Source organism: Hevea brasiliensis, chromosome 4 (genome assembly GCF_030052815.1).
Source record: "Hevea brasiliensis isolate MT/VB/25A 57/8 chromosome 4, ASM3005281v1, whole genome shotgun sequence".
Lineage (NCBI taxonomy): Eukaryota > Viridiplantae > Streptophyta > Magnoliopsida > Malpighiales > Euphorbiaceae > Hevea > Hevea brasiliensis.
In genome coordinates this window covers 8,577,725-8,601,113 of record NC_079496.1, presented here as the reverse complement: position 1 = coordinate 8,601,113, position 23,389 = coordinate 8,577,725, and the positions used below count along the sequence as shown (strand labels likewise).

The 23,389-nt window shown below is 33.2% G+C and overlaps 1 protein-coding gene and 1 long non-coding RNA gene across 2 annotated transcripts; both read left to right on the top strand.

Annotated features, from left to right (window-relative positions):
• The first annotated feature begins 9,940 nt into the window (after positions 1-9,940).
• Positions 9,941-11,283, top strand: LOC131179167 (uncharacterized). The gene is made up of 2 exons (XM_058145236.1): positions 9,941-10,276; positions 10,365-11,283. Exons 1-2 carry the CDS (start codon positions 10,128-10,130, stop codon positions 11,191-11,193), a joined length of 978 nt encoding a protein of 325 aa, XP_058001219.1. The 5' UTR covers positions 9,941-10,127; the 3' UTR covers positions 11,194-11,283.
• A 4,214-nt stretch (positions 11,284-15,497) lies between these two features.
• On the top strand, positions 15,498-17,329 carry LOC131179168 (uncharacterized). The gene is made up of 3 exons (XR_009148154.1): positions 15,498-15,754; positions 16,500-16,556; positions 17,130-17,329. It is a non-coding gene; the product is annotated as an uncharacterized LOC131179168 (long non-coding RNA).
• The last annotated feature ends 6,060 nt before the right edge of the window (positions 17,330-23,389 follow it).

Genomic DNA, 23,389 nt, shown 5'->3' with positions numbered 1-23,389 from the left:
TGCTTAGAGCTTAATGAGAATAGTATACCTTGTGTGTATCAGTATGGAATAAAGTACAACCCTACTACCTAGGGAAGGTCAAAACTATGAATTGATGATTCACAGAGCTATGATATGATAGGAGAGTTATTAATTTGACATGGTTTTGGCAAGGTGGTAAATGTAGTACCTTTGTTGCAACAAGTTAGGGTATAGTCCTATCTTTTCAGAAGGGATCAAAGGTTATTACTGATAATGATGACTTATGGAATAGTGTCCTAGATGGGACTGTAGAGTGTGGAAGAGAGTAGTTGGCTCGGGTATCCTGCAGAGGATACAAGTTTCTTTATAGGAATCATATATAATCAGATCACGATGGATGTAAATCCTTTGAATTGGATGACTGGTTTGGGTGCCCGAAATCTTAAGTTTTGGCTAATTGAGTAAACAGGAAAAATAATAATAATAATAATAATAAATAAAATTACTGCAGAATCAGTTCTCGAGGTAGTAAGGGTATTATGTAAGCTAAAGGATAAGAATAGAGATCATACAATAAAAGTATGACTGTAATTTCCCGAGTTCTTTTCTAACTTCATATTGTTCAAAACAATAGTATAATCTAATTATAACAGTATTAAGAGCAATAAATTAGCGAAGATAAATCAGAAAAGGCTAATGGATAGAGAAAGTATAGAATGCAAGTTTGGAGAATTGATTGCATATGCAATATAATCTAAATGCCAGTAGAAGTACTAGCTAGAGTGGTCAAAGGACCAAATCTGAATAGCACAGATATGTGATAACGTGGTAGAGACTCTGAAAGATATAGTTAGCAGGCAGCTGTCATGTTAGGAAGAAGAATGGAACCAGGGATAGAATAGTCAAGTTCTATTTGGGGTAAGACAAAGGAAATAAACGGAAGGACAACCTGAAGAGCGCATAATAAAAGGAACAAAGTTAAGATATAGGGTAGGCTAAGTGTTATTCTTGGCAAGGTAAATGACAAGGACGGAGAACCCAAAATGGGACCACATTAGTGAGAATAGTGATGGAGATATGGAATCTAGTAATGTGATACTCATAGCATGATGTAGTCAAGGTAGTGCCAGGGGCTAAAATATAGAGTTTTGAGTTATATGATCGGATCATACTTTATCTATTCCCTAATCCCAAAAGTGAAGTGGATAGCAAAGGGGCAAGATTCTTTTAACTTGTTAATAGTATCAAGAAGATTAGGCGAGGAATACAATAATAATGAGCAAAAGCTAGAAGGTGTGTGATGGTATTGCGGACTATCTAATTAGGCAAAGAAAAAGAAGTTAGTAAGTAGTAAGTTGAATAAAGGTCAATCTAAGGGATCAAATAGGTATGATGATAGGAAAAGAATTATAGATAATGACACATAGGCTTTAGGTTAGACTTTTCAGATAGTGAGAAGGTAGTTAGAGGTTCGTTATGAATGTCAGGTAAACATTTTTAGTGTAATCAATAGAATCACTTTGTAGTGAAGCAATAACGACAGGACAATAGTAGGGGTAGAACGAAAAGTGACAAGTCTGGGTGGTTATAAAGCACTAGAAAGTTCAAGGATCAAATTAATGACCATAGATAAGGGTGGAATTAGTGTTGGAAGAATTTATTAGTGAGAGAAATCTTTCAGGAATCAACAAAAGTAAAGGGCACAATATAAACCATGATAGATATGAATCATAGGTCGAGTATAAGTAAAGTTAATAAATTATAAAATATTATGTCAGGAAGGACAATGGTACGGTAAAGGATTCATGCAGATGATACCTTATAGGTAGAGCACAATTGTGCTAGGAGATAATAAAATTTGGAGAGAAAAACCAAGAAACATAGGTTAAACATTATTATATGGATAATCGGCATAGTTGAATATAAGAGAATATTTTTCTTTCTTTTCAAGTTTAGCTCGTGTTTTTGATTCTAGAGCGTTATATAAGGAGCAGAGACTGAGGCAAAGAGACCTAGTTATTTAAGAGTTTGGTAGGCACCGATCCATATACAATTTCCTGAGATGAGAATGACAGTAAGTGCATACTTAGTGTTAAGTATGAAAGGACGATTAGAGTAATAACATGAGTTAAATCGAGCTAGTTACTAAGGCTTACAACCCTTTTGAACTATAAGCTGGAGGAAGTGCTAATTGCTAATGAGTTACAGTGAATAGAATTGTTGCTAATGGGAAAAGTTGAGATTGAAGTTTGGAAAGCCATGGGCAGTATATGTGATTATATTAAGGAGAATGAACACATGAAGTATCTTGTTTGGAATTAAGGCATGACACATATTTTCCACAGCCGTGTTAGTTCAGATGGAACTTATAGTTTATGGGGCTCCTATTCATCCAGGATAAGCAATTTCCTACTAAGGCTGGTAGGGAATGATAATTTTTTGATAGTTAAGTTAGAAAAAGGGGATACAAGAAAAAATTTTCTATGGTTAATTATAAGTGTTACATAAAGTGAAGAATGTGCTGGTAGGAGTAAATCGTAAGGTTAGAATTCTCGAAGTAATAGAACTAGTAACACTACAAGAAAATATCGGAACAGAAACCGACTTTAGAAACGGATTTATATCGGTTTATAATTTAAAACGGCTTTTGCAACAGAAATTGAGTAGAACTAGTTAAATTTATCAAAAACCGATTAGAAACGGATTTGAAACCGAAATTTGAAACAGAAAAACATCGGTTTCAAAATGCTAAATTAGCATCAGTTTAGAAACCGATTAGAAACCGAAATCTAAAACTGACATATTTTTGTTTCTAATTTGGAGGCTCAAAATTAGTTCTATTGTATTAGGTCATATTAGAAACCAAATAACGTCGGTTTCTAATTCATTGAATTTAATTTAGAAACCGATTGAATTCGGTTTCCACAATGAATATATTTTCTATTTATATTTAGAAACCGATTTTTATCGGTTTCAAAATTAATATAATTTCTATTCTATTTATTAAATTTTAAAGTGAAAATAAAAACCGATTATTTTCGATTTCTAATTTATTGTAGAAACCGATAACTTTCAGTTTCAAAATTTATTTATTGTATATTTTATGTAATAAATTTTAAAGTTAATTTAGAAACCGATTCGTTTCGGTTTCTATTTCTATTAGGTATATTTAGAAACCGATTTTGTTGGTTTCAAAATTAATATTATTTCTACTTTTTTATGAATTTTAATGTCAAAATAGAAACCGATTTTTATCGGTTTCTAATTTTCTTTTTTGAAATTTAGAAACCGATATTTTTCTGTTTCAAAATTTATCTAATTGTGTATTTTATTTAATATATTTAAAGCCAACTTAGAAACCGATTTTTATCGGTTTCTATTGCTAGTAATATTTAGAAACCGATTATTTTCGGTTTCAAACTAATCGATTAAATTTAAAATCAAATTAGGAACCGATTCACATCGGTTTCTAATTCTTTTGGTTAATTTTAGAAACTGATTATTTTCGATTTTAAAAATTAAAGTGTTATTTAATTTTATTTAGAAATCAATTATTTTCGATTTCAAATTTAATCAAATTAGAAACTGATTCATATCGGTTTCTAATTCTTCTATTTATATTTTGAAACCGAGTAATTTTGGTTTCAAAATTAATCTATTATTTATTTTATTTATTAAAATTTTAAAAGGAATTAGAAACCGAGTTTTATCGGTTTCTAATTTATTTTGTTATAATTAGAAACCGATTTGTGCGGTTTCAAAAGTTTATGTATACTTATGTATATTTAGAAACCGAATATTTTGGTTTCAAAACTCTTGGATTAGAAACCGATTTTAGTCAGTTTCTAATTGCCATTTATTTATTTAAGAAAAAAAAAACTCTCATCTAATATCACTCAGTTGCCGATGCTTGTTCTCCCAAATACCCAAATAGCTTTCTTTGCTCTCTAGAACAAATCTCCTCAATTCGGTGGATTGAAGCACGAGTGGGATCTGCTCTTAAGGTTTGCCATTTAATTTGATGGTCATTTTGTTTCTTTTAGTTGATATGTAATGTTATCTCATCATATATGAAGGAAACTAGGGCAAAAATCACAATTTTTTTAGTTGGAAACAGTCAGGTTTGTTTTTCTTGATTTGGTTTCGGGTGTTTCATCTTCCGATCCAGTTTTTGGTCTTTCATTAATCACAATTCAACAAGCTCTCGATCCCCTACTTGCCTGACGCCTCTGAATTAGTTCTATTCTTCTGTTTGGACCCATTACTCTGTTTATTTAACAGAGAAGCAGTGTTATTTGATGCTTCGTTCTTCACTGCAACTCCTTTCTCTTGCTTCCCAGAATTTCCTTTCACGGAAGAGACAGAGTTCGGGGACGATTGTGGATTCTGATTTGCCGACACAGGTGAGACTGTAATCGTGGATGAATTTGCACTCTGATGGGTATTAAGAACTTATGGGTATTAAGAACAGAGAAACAATAAAAAAGTAAGTTGCATTTCTTCCTGAGAATTTAGATCCATTTTGCATTAGGATTTCCATTTTTTCCTCTATTGATGATATTATGAAGTGTGAAGATGTCTGTATTAGTGCGTAGTTTACCCTGTATATATTATAACCGATGTATGCAGCGAGAGCAAACCTGTATGCTCATTCTGCGTATCTTTTCCTTTTCCTTTAGGTGGCACTAGCGCCTTTTGAAGTGAAGGCAGTTGCTTCCATCGTGTGGACGGCTGTTTCCTATAGCATGTGATGTACATAGTTAATTCCAATTTTTAGAGCTTTTCTTATTCCCCCTACAGCTCCCAAATTTATTTTTGCTGAATTGGCTTTGCTTGTTTTGATTTTGGACTGGATAATTTGACCTTGGTTTTAGATATAAGAAACTTAACCTATCTTCGAAGCCATACATAGTTGCTTTCTGGAGGTAAAAAAGTCTCTATGTGAATCAAAATGGACAATAGTTTTTATGAAGCTGAACCTAAATTTTAGCAATTTGGAGTGTTAGCTGAGCGCATTTGAGGGAAAGCAATTGCGTTTCAGGCATTCATGAATAAGAGAATTGAGAGAATGGTAGCTGGTGGTCCTTTTTACCACCTTGCGGGTTAAGACATTTTTAATCACAAGGAAGTGCTGCAGAAGGAGGAAAAAGGAAAAAAAAAAGAATTAACAACATTAACAAAATTTCATTGCTATTACCACTCTTCTTACTACAATAAACAAATTCAAAGAACTTAACACTGATGTAAGGCAAACAGCATGTTACACTAACATATGGAACTCATGGGAGACTCTCAATCAAGGGTTGAAACACTGGTTCGAAAGAAGTAGCCTTCTATTTCAGATGAAAGGCTTAACCAGCAATAGCTAAATAGTCTGCTGATTTTATTGGTTGATTGATAATAGGCAACTGTATTTAATGCACACTGATCCTAGTAGTTATCTTTGGCTGAGATTCTGCCAAGGCAATTGATCCATGTGAGATGTCTAACAATCTTATTTGTTAAAAAGACAAATTGATACATCACTGTGTTGGGCCACTCAATCAATGGAATTTGTTTCTTTGTAAAATGTGAGATGCCCCATGAACTGCAGCCAGTATTCTCAAGACACATAGTCGCTTTTAATCTTATTCTTGCTTTTATATTTTTAATTTATAATGATTGAGGTGAATATAAAAGAATTTAGAACATGAAACTTTCATGGATTCCGCTTTTCCAAACTTCCCATTTGCTTCACTTTATTTGCAATATATGTTTCTGTCATTCTCAGGGTAAATATATGTTTCTGTCATTCTCAGGGTTTTGTAATACCCACAACTACATACATGCGTTGAAGTACAAGCGGTGTGTCTGTTATATGGTGGTTTATTGTCTGCTGACATTTGTTTTGTTTGCTTTATGATCATCAGCATCTCCCCTTGTGTCTTCCTTATATGACTTTTGGCTTTTTGTATTTTCTATTCAATTCTATTTTCACTGTTTCTTATTTTCCTTAATTAGCTCAAAAAAATGTTTGTAGTTAGTGCATCAATTTCATCTCAATGCATTTTGGATCTCCTTAACGTAGATTCAAAAATCTTTTGGCAGATTGTAGCTAAAGCTAACACTCAAATCACATGCTTACTGACCTATGATCTGGACAAAAATTGTGTAATGAAGGAGTCTTGTCTGTGAGACATGGAGCATGGCTTTGGGCCAATGTCTCTAAAAATTGTGTAATTGGGGTCCACTTGGACACTGCCAAATCCCTTACGGGGTCAAGAAAGATCCACGTGGACAATACCCATTTCATTTTGTCTGATCTGTGGGAACACTTAAGAAAAACTTATTAATAATTTATATTTTTATCTAAATTTTAATATGTTAATTTTTTTAGAAATTAAATAAGTCAATTTTTAATAATAATATTTAATTATTTACAATAAAAAATAAATATTAATAATTAATTAAAAATAATAAAATAAAAAATTAATTTGATACAATATTAATTATTTTAATTTAAATCACATTCTAATCACACCTAATTCAAATAAGTCAATTCTCACACAACAAAGCACGCATATTTTTTCCCCTTTTCTCATCAACAATTCAATTTTGTGACAACAAGTCTTGACCAATGAAAATAACTGAAATCTAATGAGTGCAAAGCTACCTATATGCTAATAACATAATATATATATATATATATATATATATATATATATATATATATATATATATATATATATATATATATATATAATACAAACATTATACATACAAAAATTATATTTTAAAATTTTTTTAACATGAACTTCACTCATGAAATTCATGATTAGTTTTTAATATTTATAATATATTTATAATTTTTTAATTTAGATATGTATGAATTTTTTTACTTAAACTCAATTCATTATGAATTCAAGATATAAAATATATTATAGAATTTATCTATTAAATATATAAATCTCATATACTTATATTTTCGACCCATAATAGACTAGGAAAAATTTCCCATATATATAATATATGCTCAATTTTACCTTAAGCTAAGAGTGAGGGGACAACAAATCACAAAATTACACTATATTAGGTCCGGCCTCTCTCAGGGATCTTAGCTTACACGTGAGTCGTCCATGTGATTGTAAATTACACTATATTTATAATTACACTATATTTATTTATTTATTTACTTTGAGGTGTTAAATTTTATACAAGAATTTACTGACAGAATTTCTTTTTTTTTTTTTTGGAACTACAGTCTGTCTCATTCTCTTTTGGTCACTATCTCTCGTTATTTTGTCCGTTGCTTTCAGTATCACACAGGTAAGTAATATTTTAATATGGCGTTTTAATTTGTAGATGCATGCATATCAATTTTTGAGGTGATAATTTTTTCTATTTGTAGAAATTTTGTAACATCTCTCATTGTTCTCTGGGTGCAAATTTTATGTTGTGCACTTTGAGAACTAATGGGAGATCCTGCTGGAATTTTTACAAATATATGACATGTCATTATCTGTCTGTTATTGGTAGAGATGATACAATTCTAATTGGGTTAGGGCCTTTTCTCATCAACGCATGATTGGGGATATGATGTAATTCTGATATATGACATATCATTACTAATATTCACTTAATTATTACACAGCTATTAGCAAAATGGGATCAGATCGGAGATGGATGTATGCTAGGTTAAAAGATGGTCTATTGACCTCAGAATTCATAGAAGGTATTGAACAATTCATAACATTTGCTAAGCAACATCCAGAGTGGATGGATGGGGATAAACTGAAGTGTCCATGTAATCATCGAAAGTGTCAGAATCGTAATTATGCCGATGAGAATACAATTCGGTTACATTTGATGAAGCATGGATTTGTGCCATATTATTATAAATGGATTTTACATGGGGAACCCCGCACAAGTGATATTGATAGTCAAAACATAAATGTTATGATAGCGGAGTCTGTTCAAGAGGTTGATAATAGCACAAGCAATACCTATGAGCAAATGGTAATGGATGCAGCAGGTCCTGATTTCTTTCAGGATGTAATGGAGGAGCCTCCAAATCCATCACTCAAAATTGTATGACATGTTACAAGTCGCTAATCAAGAGGTGTGGCCAGTTTGTGAAAGACATTCGCAGCTCTGAGTTGTTGCAAGGATGTTGAACATAAAGTCAGAACATCATTTGTAAGAAATGTGTGTTGATGTCATTTGTCAACTTATGAAAGTGGTGTTACAGGATGAAAATTTAATGACTTAAAACTTTTACTGACTGAAGAAGTTGGTTCAAGCATTGGGCCTACCTGTTGAGAAGATTCATTGTTGTACTAATGGATGTATGTTATATTGGGCTGAAGATAGTGAGTTAACGAATTGCAAATTTTGTGACCATCCACGGTTCAAACGACATAGTCGAGGCTCTTCTAATTTTCAAACCAATGTGCCACATAAGAAAATGTACTACTTTCCTCTCACACAGAGATTGCAAAGATTATATGCTTCGAATGCAACAGCAAAAGAAATGAGATGGCATGCTGAGCATGACCATGAAGATGGGGTAATGTGTCATTGTTCAGATGCAACTACATGGAAGCATTTTAATAAAACACATCCTTCATTTGCTGCTGAGGTTAGGAATGTAAGGCTAGGACTGTGCACCGATGGGTTTCAACCATTCGGTCAGTCTGGACAACAATATTCATCTTGGCCAGTCATTGTCACTCCTTACAATTTGCCTCCTTGGTTATGTATGAAGGAAGAGTATATGTTCCTAACGGTAATAGTTCCTGGTCCGAGAAACCCAAAAGACAAATTGGATGTGTACTTACAGCCCCTTATTGCAGAGTTGAAACAGTTGTGGGAAGTTGGAGTTGAGACATATGATGCATCAAAGAAGAATAATTTTAATATGAGGGTTGCGTTATTATGGACAATAAGTGATTTCCCTGCATATTCAATGTTATCCGGTTGGAGCACAGCAGGCAAGACTGCTTGTCCATATTGTAGGGACGATTCAGATGCATTCACATTGACAAAGGGTGGTAAACAATCATGGTTTGACAATCACCGTAAATTCTTACCAGCTAACCATCCTTTCAGACGGAATAAAATTGCTTTTAGAAAGAACAAGACAGTTACAAAAAGTGCTCCCCCCATTCTATCTGGTGAGGAAATTTTAGAACAAATAGAACATCTAGGATTAATGTGTGTCACAGATATGGGTGCAGATGAGAATAACAGTTGCAAAGCAAAAAACACGGGTTGGAAGAGACGGAGCATTTTTTGGGATTTGCCATATTGGAGTACTAACATGCTTCGCCACAACCTGGATGTCATGCATATAGAGAAAAATGTATTTGAAAATATTTTTAATACTGTGATGAATGTTGAAGGGAAGACGAAGGACAATGCAAAATCAAGGGAAGATTTGAAAGAGTTTTGTCACAGACCTGAGTTAGAGAGGGATATGGCAACAGGAAAGTATCCTAAAGCATGTTACACATTAGACAAACAATCAAAAGCAGTGTTGTGTGAATGGCTTAAAAATCTTAGATTCCCAGATGGTTATGTGTCAAACATGGGTAGGTGTATAGACATGCGAAAACTAAAGTTGTTTGGGATGAAAAGCCATGATTGTCATGTCTTTATGCAAAGATTACTCCCAATAGCATTTAGGGAATTGCTTCCAAAAAATGTGTGGCAAGCATTGACCGAATTGAGCAATTTCTTTAGAGAGTTAACTTCAACAACACTTAGAGAAGAAGCCATGTTACAGCTCAATGAAGAGATTCCTATTATATTATGTAAACTAGAGCGTATATTCCCTCCAAGTTTCTTTGACTCCATGGAACACCTCCCAGTGCATTTGGCTTATGAAGCATGGATTGCTGGTCCTGTGCAATATCGGTGGATGTATCCATTTGAGAGGTAACTAGTTTAATGTATTGTTGTATACTATCATTACATTGAAAAATGAAAATTTGTTGTGACTAAATAGTAAATGGTACAGGTACCTTAGGAAGTTAAAAAATAATGTGAAAAATAAAGCCAAAGTGGAAGGTTCCATATGCAATGCATATTTAGTTGAAGAAGCATCGTCATTCTGCGCTCATTATTTTGAACCCCATGTCAACACAAGGCATCGAAAGGTTCCACGCAATGATGATACAGTCGAACATATGGATGAACATCTAGGGAATCTATCAATTTTCACTCATTCCGGTAGGCCACTGGGAAAAGGAAAGGTTAGATATCTCACAGAACAAGAATTTCAAGCAGCACAAATGTACATCTTGTTGAATTGTATAGAAGTAAAACCGTACATTGAGTAAGTTTTTCTAATATTCAATTATTATAATTGTTGCAATGCCATTATTGATTCCAAACATGTAATTAACTATTTTCATTGTGTGCAGCATTTTTGTTAATGAGTTACACATGGCCAATCCAAATATCAATGATAAACAAGTTGATGAGAAACTAGAGCGTGAATTTGATAAGTGGTTCAATAAATATGTTCACAATCCCTCCAACAATATATCAAGCCAGTTTTTAAAGGATCTATCAAAGGGTCCATTAAGAAGTGTTATGTGCTACAATAGTTATGTAGTTAATGGTTATAAATTTCACACTAAAGGTTATGGTTCGCATAGGGCAACGATGAACAGTGGGGTATGTATCAAGGGGACTAATTACAGTACTAATGAAAGTGACTACTATGGACAATTAATTGAAGTGCTACGATTGGAGTACCCTGGATTACCAATCAAAAGAACTGTATTGTTTAAATGTGATTGGTTTGATCCAACACCAAATGTGGGAACAAAGATTCATCCAAAATATAAACTTGTGGATATTAATCATAAAAGATCCTTCAATAGGTATGAACCATTTGTTCTTGCTATCCAAGCTTCTCAGGTGAATTATTCCATATATCCAAGCTTAAAACGTGACAAGGATGATTGGTGGGCTGTGTTCAAAATCAAAGCGAGATCCGTTATTGATCTTCCTGAGCAAGTGAATGTCACAACCCCCCCTGCACGGGAAGAACCATTTCAAGAAGATGAAATGGAAGTCCCTTTGATTCAAATTGACGATGATGATGATCAACAACAATACTTGAATGATCAAAACGGTGTACTAGTTGAAATTAATGAAGAGGATGTTGAAGATGAAGAAGAGCTTGAATTGGACTCAGAAAGTGATGAGGAATGCGATGATGTATATGATAGTGATACTAATTAGAATTAGGTATTTCTCTTAATGAATTTATATTTCTAAACTTGAAGTATAAACTCTAACTAATTTCATCTGTATTATGTATCATAAGTTGAATGAAGCTAACTAATTAATACAATTATTTATGCAGGATGCGAGGCAACGGTCGCAGGGGAGGTTTGTTGGGTCATTCACAAGGCAAGCGGACATGCGAGGATGAGCCCAATGATCAACTAGACCAATCTACACAGGGTCAGCCTCAGGTTCCTTCACGATCCACTGGGAGGTCGGCACCAGATCCAGAGGGGTCTACTGCTTCAACACAGCATCGAGCTATACCTCCACCTCCACCGCCACCACCTATTACCCCATCTTCTGAGCCTGCAATTGGATCAACCTCTGGTCATGAAGGTCATTCAGTTGGGGCAGCACCAATATCATCGATGGATGGCCTATCACTCACTACATTTGGAAGAAAGAACAGAATAAAGCTCATTAATGGCACGTAAGTATTTAAAATTAATTAACTTTATCTATGATTTGGTATTACATATCATTGGGAATTGAAATCTTGTGTTTCTACATTTACATAAAATCAATATATTTCTTGTCTTTCTTTTGTACAAAGTTACATCCATCCGAGGAATGTGCTAAGAAGATGAAGAATATCTTCAAGGAGAGGATGGACGGAGGGGCACCTTTGTTGGAAAACTATCACTTTGAAACAAAAGAGTTTCTTGGGATGAATTTCAAGTAATAAAATAAATATTTAAATATTAGCTATCGATAACTAATTTGCATAGTTTATGAAACCTCAAAAAGAATGTTATGAACAAATATCATTTAAGTGATAAGAATTTGTGAATTAATGTAAAAGAACACAATTGAAGTATTTTAATGCTTAAATGATCTATATGTACAGCTTGTGTGATATTGAAAATATATATTGTTGTGAGTTGTTGTAGTTGGGGTGGATGTTATTTATTGTTGAGAATATATGAAGTGTTTTTAACAGTGCAATTAATACCTAATAACTAGGTTGGATTGTCCAAAATTAAGGGAAATCTTGTCAATTTTTTCTAAAATATTATCATACTAATACAACTGTCTTAATTTTTATTTATTTTATACCGTAAATACTTTGATTGGCAAGAGGTGACTCCACTAGTAAAGGAAGCTTGAGGCGTAAGGTCACAGAGCGCTATAAGGCCCTAATGTGCAATGTCGGAAAGGAAAATCCAAGGTCATCGTGCCTAATAGTACAATGCAAAAATGGAAGGAGGCATGGAGTAGCCCGAGTTTAAAGCCAAGAGCCATCAATTCACCGCTAACTGCTGTAGTGAGATAGGGGAGTTGGGGCGTGCATCTCTAGACACACAGGGGTTGGGCCACATGCTACTCATGCAGATAGAATGGTAATGATTTCATATTTACTATAGGATGGTAATGATTTCATATTTACTAGTTTTGTTATTGTCTGTCTACATATTAGTAGCAAATAATCGAACATTATTATAAACATCACTAAAATCATTATATCTTTCAGAAGCCCACTTGGCCAAGACCTTTTCCTTATGAACTTTTCCATTAGACCCACACTAGGAAAGGCACCTCCGATATGGTTGATTCACGAGCGCAATCAATTAAGGTAAGTGAACAAGTATTTTATGTCTTTCAATTATATGAAAAAAAATGAATAAGTGAGTTTGTTTATTCAATTGCCAAGAAAAATAAATTTAAAATATGTGTATTGACTTATGCAGGATGCATTTTTGGCGCTAAGGAGCAAATGTCTCAACCACACGAGGGGTGCAGTGACCCTCCTATTGTAGATGAGGTCGCACTATATTATCAAGTTGTGGGGGGGGAGAAGAAGAACAGGGTTTATGGCATTGGATCTCAAGCATCAATTTTTTACCCTAGCTCATCACATGGATCATCTTCTACTGCATCCTATTATGCTCGATGAGGCAATGGAGGAAGAGATTCAACAATTGCATCGGACTATTGCAACGCTCAAGGATAGTTTGGTTGCAATGGAGGAGAGAGATCGACAACGCGAGTTGATGCTAGAGGAGAGATATAGACAACGTGAGCGACATCGGAGGAGCGCATGCAACAAATGATGCAAAACATGATGGCACAAATGATGCAGGGTACGCAGTTTACAGCCCCAACTCCACATGCGACTCATCAAGATGATGGTAGAGAGGCTGATAGTGTTGATGAGTGATTATCTTGTTGATGACAAGTAGCTTGTTTTTTTGTTATTATGATATTTTATTTTTCCATACAAGATATTATTGTCATAACCCTTCACATCATATTTATATATAATATTGGTGATATTTGATATTTGATAGCCTGATATTATAAATATTATGATATTGAGCATTTAAAATTAATATTATATTATATGCTTCAATACAGAAATAATATATTAAATAAAAAATAAAAATTTTCTACTAGTAATTTGAAACGGATTAAAACGAATTTTTCCGTTTCTAATCCAATAACACAAGGATCGGTTTGAATTTAGAAACCGATTTGAAACGGAATTTCTGTTTCAAAAAATTGAAACCAAATATCGCTTTTTAAATTAAAGCGAATTTGAAACCGAATATATGTGGTTTCTAAATTTGAAACGGAATAGTGGTTTGAAAATAGATTCGAATTTGAAACGGACGCCATTTTCCGTTTCAAATTTATTTAGAAACTTATGATTTAAAACTGAATATTTCGGTTTCAAATCGGTTTCTAAATGTATTTAGAAACCGATTTTCACTGATTTGAAACCGAATATTCGGTTTCAAATCTCCTTTTTTCTTGTAGTGTAATCAAGATAAGACTGAGAAATAAAATGAAAGTTAAAGTTGATGATGGGATGGACATCCTTGAAGAAAAAAAAGGTGTAAGGGTGAAATAGGATTAAGATTAGGGAATAAGTGCAGCAGGTCGAAAAGATATCAACTATAGCAGAAATAGGAAAAGGAAGTGGATAAGATCCAGATGATAGGAAGAAAGCTCGATAGAGCTAGTTATAATGATGAGGATAAGGAGGAATAGGTATACTAGGAAAACACTAAGAGATATTTAAAACAAGTTATTATGAGATGATAGATTAAAGAAATAATAGAGCCTCGATCTAAGTGCCAATGTGTCAGAAGTAGGCCACATACTAAGAAGTTTTAGGAAAAAGTCTAGATATTCTCATTCCAGAGGAAAAGTGAGAATTGATAAAGTCGCATGGATTGAGTTGTCAAGTAATATAAACACTTTTGTTACCTAAAAGGAGCAACCCAGTTCACTTTCCAATGTTGATAAATGATACACTTGGCCCTTGGAGGAGACTCTACCTGACTGGTTACATAAGATACCATGGAACAAGGAACATAAGTTATGTCATTGGGGAAAACAGAGATTTTAAAACAAAGGGATGATGACTGAAGTCACTAAGAGACACGTTAGGGCGTGATAAAGTGAGGTAAGCACCAAAGTTAATTAAAGTTATTAGAAATTAAGTCGAGAGTAATAGAGTTATAATGAATACCTGAGATGTCAGAAGAGTGGTCAGTGAATAGCCAAGAGATAAGAGCATCTCTAGAAAGAGATGATGACAAATAGGACACTATAGTAGAATCAAAGAGCGGTAGAATGTCATATATAATATACGAAGAGTTTGAAGAATAAATGTTTTACCAATCTCTGCATAGCTGAAGGACTAATGATTGCACTTGTTCTAATAATCTTCTTTTCCTTATTTCTTTGTTTATTCGAAAATTCGAGGACGAATTTTTCTTAAGGGGGGAAGAATGTAACAACCACAAAAAAAAAAAAGAATGAAAGTGACTTTGGCGTGTGACAGTGGGTTTCCACTGTCACTGCCAACCTTTTAGAAAAAAAAAAAAAAAAAAAATGGGACTCAAAAAAATCGAGAGGAGGACTCCCCCCTGCCCCCCCATTTTTCCCTTTTCTCCTCTCCTTCCCTCTCTTCTTCTTCTTTCTTTTTTCGGTGACCGACCGGCGACCTCCCGAGCAGCTCCCCACCTGGCCGGCGAACCTCCGGCGACGGCAAGAGCCACCAGAAACGGTGGCAAGAGAGGGAGAAGAGAGAGAAAACGTGCGCATAGTGGGCAGCGGCTTTCCGGCGCGATTCCAACTTCATCCGACGTTCAATCGAGGCGATTCAAGTGGCGTTGGAAAGTTTGTTCCGAGAGCTTTCTTTTGATACCAATTTTGCAGCAAATGAAGGTCGGATGAGTGAGATATGGAGGAGAGAAGTTTCGGGTTTTTCAAGCTTTTTCGTCAGATCTAGGACGATCCGACTGAAGTTTCGGGTTTTTCAAGCTTTTTCGTCAGATCTAGAACGATCCGACTGTTGGATCGACGATCCGAGACCACATATGGACTGAGGAAGAGGAGAGGAACATGGTGGTATGATCAGATTCGGCAAATGTCACCGGCGACCGGCGGCCGGCCACCGTGCGTGGTGGTTTCGGCGGTGGCTCCGGTGGGCTATGGAGATTATTCAACTTCCAGAGGCTTCCTCATAAATTTTTGGAATTTTTGAGACACAGATAAACTTCGGGTAAGACAATTTTTATTATTTCTCTGTCTGCGGAGCATAAATACAGTGTTTCTTAAACAGGAAAAATTAGAGAAAATTTCTAAGAAAAATATATGATAAAAGTAAATTTATTTGGAGATATTCTATCGTGTTTGTTGAATTTTTGAGTGATTGTAGAATATTTTTGAAAAAAATATAGATGGATTTTAGTTAGATTTTTAGCATATGGGCATATAGGATTATTTGAAATTAAGATAATTAAATTTTATATAATTGGTTGAAGCTTGAGGATGGAGGTTTAAATATGTGAATATTTAATTAGGTTGAATTAAGAATATGTTAGATGTTGGAAACTTATGGAATCGAGTAAAATTTTTGAATAAAATATTCATGGGTAATTAGAAAATTATAATTCATTTTGCAATAGCCTTATAATATTATTAAGGACCACGGGGCAAAATTTTAGAATTTTTAGAGCCTGTTTGAGTGGATTTTTGAAAAATATCAATTATAGGGACTAAAACGTAATTTTTAAGATTTTGAGTATTGTCTGATTTGGAGGGCCCAGGAGGGGCCATGTGATATTGATGAGATGTGGTTGTGGAAATTGAGAATTTAGAAGTGTTATTTGAGCCTTTTTGCAGGTTGGGTAGGTCCCAGGTATAGGGGAAACTCTGCCGGATTTCCGGCATGAATTAGGCTGTCGATTGCCTCTTTAAAGTTTTATCTTAACTTAGAACTAATAAATTTATAATTTAATTATTAGGTGATCGAGGTCAGCTATTTTTCTACATCTAGCAGCCACAATAGTCATCGGTGTACTGTGAGTAAAATATTAATTTTAATTGTAATTTCACTATTATTATATGTTCAAGCATGCTCATGCATCACTTATATGTATATATTTATGTAGTTAAACTCTATGCACGTTTTATGGTGCATTCACAACTGTTAAAGTGCCATGTATGTTGTTGTGGTAATTTGGAGCAGTGTGCGTGCGTTGGCGTGCGTGTGATGTGATGTGGACTATGGATAGGACGGGTAGACACGGCTTGAGATCTTCGCTGGGACCCGGTCCTTCAGGGTAGACACGGCTTGAGTTCTTCGCTGGGACCCTGATTTAGTTATTAAGTGGAAGTCCGAGCTGAGTTCTTCGCTGGCACAGGTTGGATTTAAGAGAGCTGTATAGGGGATCAGCTCCCATATATTATGATTGCTATTATTGGTTGTGTGATTGCTCCAAATTACTTTTTTGATGTTATGATGTGAAATTATTACTGGTGTTACATTTCACTTTACATGGTGCATTAGTTTTAGATAGTTATAGAGATTATGGTTAAAATTGATATTTTACTCTCTGAGTCGAACGCTCACTCCTGTTCAATATTTTTTCCAGGCCACAGGAGGAGTTATTTTACAGAGCAACCTGTTTTCTTCTTCGCAGGTTTAACGTCGATTATTTAATTGTTTTACTATCTTTTCTAAATTTAAAATCTAGAACTCCGCATGTGTTAGTAATAGTGTGGGCCTTGTTAGAAATTGTGTTAATTTAAAATTTTGAGATTAATAAATGAAGATTTGTATGGTATTTAAAAAGTTTGTAAATGAGGTAACAAGGTTGAGCTGGGCTCCCCTAATTTTAGTTTTCTGAAAATTTCTGGGCTAAGTCGGCCTGAAATGAAATTATAACAGTTTGATTTAGATTATTTTATATGCATATTGGGCCTAAATTATGGGTCTGGTTATGGATTTGAGGAATAGTTAGGCTCACTATGGGCCTCGGGGGCTTTAGGTTAACTCAGGTCCTAGTGCCGGTCCGGCCCATAGGTTGTGTCGTGACAGTGGCCTTAGGTTAAACCTAGATTCCTATTAAATAGAACCGAAAATACTACACACACAAATCAATTAGTTCGACTTAAAAAGTTCACCAAAATTTTAGCACGAATATGGCCTTGTGCTACCTCCTGTTTTCATGAACATTTACAAAAGTTATTCTCACTTTTGTTGAAGCGGCACCACTTCCTATGTTCATATAGGTGAAGTTTCTTTTATATTAATATTAAACTTTATTAAGAGTATAAATAGTTATCCTCATTCCATTAACTTAGTACACTAAGTACTTAATTATAACATTTACTAATGACTTGTTGTTACCCTTTAAACTTTATTTAGTAATAATACTATAAAGTAGGGTTCCCATCAGTAGTAAATTTAATGGAATATTCTAAACCCTAATCAGCACATGTACTTATGATCATAACTGTCAAGAGCTCTTTTATTAAAGGATTTGCTAGATTATTATAGGATTTAATATAAACATGATAATAACATCATTAGAGACTAATTGTTTTACATTTTCATGTCTTAAGCTTATATGTATATACTTTCAATTGTATATTTTACTATAAACTTTAGCCATCACGATTTGACTATTACAATATAAAGAAATAGATAGCACAGGTTGTGGCCACAACTTAATATCCGATAACAAGTTTCTCAACCATTCTGCTTCTTTACTAACATTTGCCAAAGTTATAAATTCAGATTATACCGTAGAATGAGTTATATAAGTTTGTTTCTTTGATACCCAAAAAAGGTCCACCTAATGTAGACACCCAACTAAAGGTTGACTTATTATCCTTAGTACTACTTATCCAATTAGCATTTGTATAATCCTAGGATCTCCACCATATTTGTTTTACTAGTCAACCATAAAATCACATGTTTATAACATGAACTACATAAATAATTCACAGTCTAGATATGTACCTTATTTGCAGAAATAAATTGCTTTATAACTTATTTAAAATGAGAGCATTCAAAAATAAAGAACTAAGCTAAACTTGCACACACACACAAATGCATAGTCATTTGTTCTTTTATCACTTCTTACAAATAACTTCTAAGGCTCTTATTTTTACTACTCATAAAGTACCAACCTTTTGGCCAATAAATTCATCTCTTCATGTATGTAACTATTAAGAAGAATAGCATCTTTTAATTTGGTTACATCTTTTGGCCAATGGACACAACTCTTTATATAGATACAACTCTTTATATGGTTTTAACAAAATCAAAAATTTATTGCAAAATAATCTATAGTTTATAATTCTTTTTTTTTTAATATTCAAAAACCCTTGAAATTTCTTTCCAATACTCCACACTAGGATTATTAGTATATCTTAACAATTAACATATTGCAAAAATAATATCAGGAGTAGTGCAATGCATAGCATACGTTAAGCTACCAATAATACTAGCACACTTAATTTGAGTAATTATTCTACCAAAATTTTCAGTCAATTTGTAATAAATATCATATAGAGTATTTGTTTCCCTCAATATAATGAAATTGACAAAGAGTAAAACCCTCATTATATTACAGCTAAGTAGTTTTAGGCAGATCCCTCAAGGATAATAACCAAAATATAAATCTAGACAGCAATTTTAAAATCATCCCAAGAATAAATTCAAGAATAATAATGTTGATTGTAGGTAAAAATGAAGAAAAAATATAAAAAAGAAAAGTTAATAGATTTTTGTTCCAAACTGCTATTTATAAAGTAGTTGCATCTCTTCGAATATATATAACAGTTCACTTTGTATCTATTAGAATAATTACATTTGTTCACTTACACCTTTTAGAATAAATACAATCGTTCACTTTGTATCTCTTAGAACAATTATATCTGTTCACTTATACCTTTTATAACAGATACAACTGTTCACTTTATATCTCTTAGAACAATTACATCTGTTCACTTATGCCTTTTATAACATATACAACCGTTCACTTATACCTCTTAGAATAGATACAACCATTTACTTATACCTCTTAGAACGGATACAACCATTCACTTTGTATCTCTTAGAACAATTATATTTGTTCACTTATACCTTTTACAACAGATACAACCGTTCACTTTGTATCTCTTAGAAAAATTACATCTATTCACTTATACCTCTTAGAACATTTACAACTGTTCACTTATACCTCATAGAACATATACAACTATTCACTTTGTATCTCTTAGAAAAATTATATTTGTTCATTTACACCTTTTAAAACAGATATAACTACCGGTAATAAATAGTTTATTTTGATGCCTTTTAATGAATAGACATAACTCTTTCAATCTGAAATAAATTTTATTATCACTAATATTTTTAACAATATTCCCACCTAGTTAGTGATAGACACAATTAATATGAATTAAGATTTATGCATATAAAAGTGTTTTTCGACTTATGCACATAAATCTTATTACCTTCTTTATCACATTCACCATGAGCTTTAGTATCATAATATAATCTTATATTTCTTCTAATTATAAGCATGTCATCAACATAAAACAAATTATCACATAAAAAACTTTTTAATGTGTAAGTATTTCTGAATCTATTTAAGAAAAAAGTCGTATGTGGCATAGTATTTCTGAATCTATTTAAGAGAAAAGTCGTATGTGGCATACAGTAATTTCTTCCTATAATCATTCAAACTAGAAGTATGATGCGCTATTATTCCTCCTAATTGCAATGATTTAGAAACTACCACTTTCAAATCCTTAAACTTTGAAACAAAGATATGCAGCTCATGGACTTATCCATAACAGGCATATTATCAAGTATTTAGAATTCAAAATATTTCATAATGAGAAATTTATCCATACCTTTTTTTTCTGTATTATATTCGAATTCTAATGAATTCCAGATTTCCTTTGGAGACTTGATAGAGGTAAACAAATCTTATAGCATATCTGATGAGTTATTGAGAATATGACCTCTGCATGGTAATTCATCTTCTTTTCCTGATCTACTTTTACCTTCTCAGTAAACATAATTTGTTTCTTAAAATGATCAAGTTTCATGAACTCTTGATTCATCACAGAAACAGCCTTAGACTCTATTGCGATTAATACCTTAAAATTATTGAGGCAGTGAGTGTAGAATAGGCTTTGAGGCGTGATGAATCACTATTTTTAAGGTATTAATTGCCCCCAGTAGATTGCTGCAAGGTTATGGCAATATACCTTCAGGATACAACAAAGCCTGAAATCTACAGACAGCAACTCCTGAAGATTTCCCTTAAGAACTGTTTATACGAACTGAATTTAGAGAAACTAGAAGAAAAGAAGAAGAAGTAGAAGTAGTATTTTTCTGGATTGAAAAACTCATCCATATTTATAAAGAATGAAAAGTTATGGCACCTTTACTAGATAGACACATCTGTCTATCTCCAATAGATACAACTGTTTGTGCAATAGATATGTTTGTTTATTAACAGATACCTATACAAATAGTTGTGACTTTTTGTATAGAATAGATATGTCTGTTTATTAACAGACACCTATACAAACAGTTGTGACTATTTATATAGAATTGACATGTCTGTTTATTAATAGACGTATCTACTTATTAATAAACATATCTGTTTACAATTTATTTATGAAAATTACAATAAGATAATTATTTTATTTCACACATATACGTGCCAAGTGCCATAATAGAATAATATATATTGAATTATATACATATATATATATATATATATATATATATATATATATATATATATATATATATATATATATAATTCTATACATATTTCACTCTTGCCATTCCTTCACTTTCTTATATTTTAACAATATAGGAATTCTTTCTCTCTATACTATCTAACATACAAGCTATTTATAACACCTAGTGCAATGCAATTTATGGTAATCCCAGTTCCCTTGAGTTCCTTTGCTAATATATTTACCATTGTCTCTACTGCTGCTTTTGAAGCGGCACATACCCCAAACCTAACTTCAATCCACCTACCATAGATGATGATACCAATATTATATATACCCTTGGGTTATCATCTTTAGGTTCAAAGGATTTATTCTATGCTTTAAAAGCGAATGGAATGTTAAAATGTGAGATAAGTGAGGAAGTTTTTTGAGGATATTGTTCCAAAACTTCAAGCTGATATTAGTGGAAGAGGTTTGCATGGAGCAAGCTAGCAAGTAACAGAACTGATGAATTGAAAGGGATGAGTAACGATAAACAATGGAAGAAAACAGAGGACATGAGTCATGTGTGATCACGTGAGTCACTTTTGGTTCAAAGTTAGCTAATTTTTGTTAATTTTAAACCTAAATGTATCAATTTAAATAGTTAAAGATTTAATTAGATCTAGAAACATTTTAAGGGTTTATATGATTATTTAATCTAATTTTAAGGATCAAAATAAGCCTTTTGAAAAAAAAAAAAAGGTGTGCAGTTAGTCTACAATTTAATAAAAAATAGTTTCTTGCATATGAAATTTAAAAGTCGCAACTTTTTCCCGGGTGATAGGACTCCAAAAATACCATAAATTGACTTGTGGCTGGCATTGAACCTTGCATCTTCATCTCAGGATGACAAATGGCAGAAGTGAAGCTACATGGATTCTAGGCTAGCCCCTTTAGTTATAGTTATATGGTCTTTGAAACTGAAAGGGGTAGAGTATGAGTATGTCCAAATAAGAGTGAACTTCTATTGCATTACACCCCAGTTTACAAGAAGATCCCTGTCCTTGCTCACCATGGCAAGCCAATTGCTGAGTCCCTCATCATCATTGAATACATTGAAGAGATGCATATGAGAGAGCCATTGCTCGGTTTTGGATCAAATATGAAGTCATAAGATAATCTTATCTTCCAAGCCACATTGGTATCTATTATTTCTTTATATATTGCAGTTCAACTTTATATCAGAAATGGCTTCAAATATAGGGTCCTACCTTTCATGAATTTTTGGAGCTAGTAGTAGAGAGGAGCAAGAAAAGGCATTAAAAGAAGCATGGGAGGTGTTGTATATTCTGGAAGAGCAAGCACTTGGAGGAAATATATATATATATATATATATATATATATATATATATATATATATATATATATATATATATATATATATATATATATATATTTATTTATTTATTTATTTATTTATTTTGGTGGTAGTACCATAAATCTAGTAGACATTAACAATCCTTGAAGAAAGATGATTATTCATACTTTTATTGAAAAGAATAATTACAATTTATACAGGAGAAGAATCCTATATAAGGCAAACCTGAATAATATGAAAATACATACAGAAAGGAAAGATGCTAATTACAGGGACATGACAGAAGATCTCTTTAATACACCTCCTCAAGATGGTGGTTGATCTGAAACACCAATCTTGGAACGAAAACGCCCAAAGTCAGAGCGTGGAAGAGCTTTGGTAAGCACATTCGCCAATTGATCTTGACTAGAAATATGAGAGACACGAAGTTTACCCAACTGAACCAGTTGACAAACAAAGTGGTAATCGATCTTTAAATGTTTCATACGAGAGTGAAAAATAGGTTTGGTAGTTACATAAGTTGCTCCAAGATTATCACAATAAATGACTGGTGGCTTAGACAATGGAACAGCTAGCTCCAACAGAAGATTGCGAATCCAACAAAGTTCAGATGTAGTGGCAGAAATGGAGCGATATTCTGCTTCTGTCGATGATCTGGCAACCACACATTGCTTCTTAGAGCAACATGAAATAGGATTTTTGCCCAAGAAGACAACATAAGCTGAAGTAGAAGACCGATCATCTTTATCGCCACCCCAGTCAGAATCCAAGAATTCATGAAGA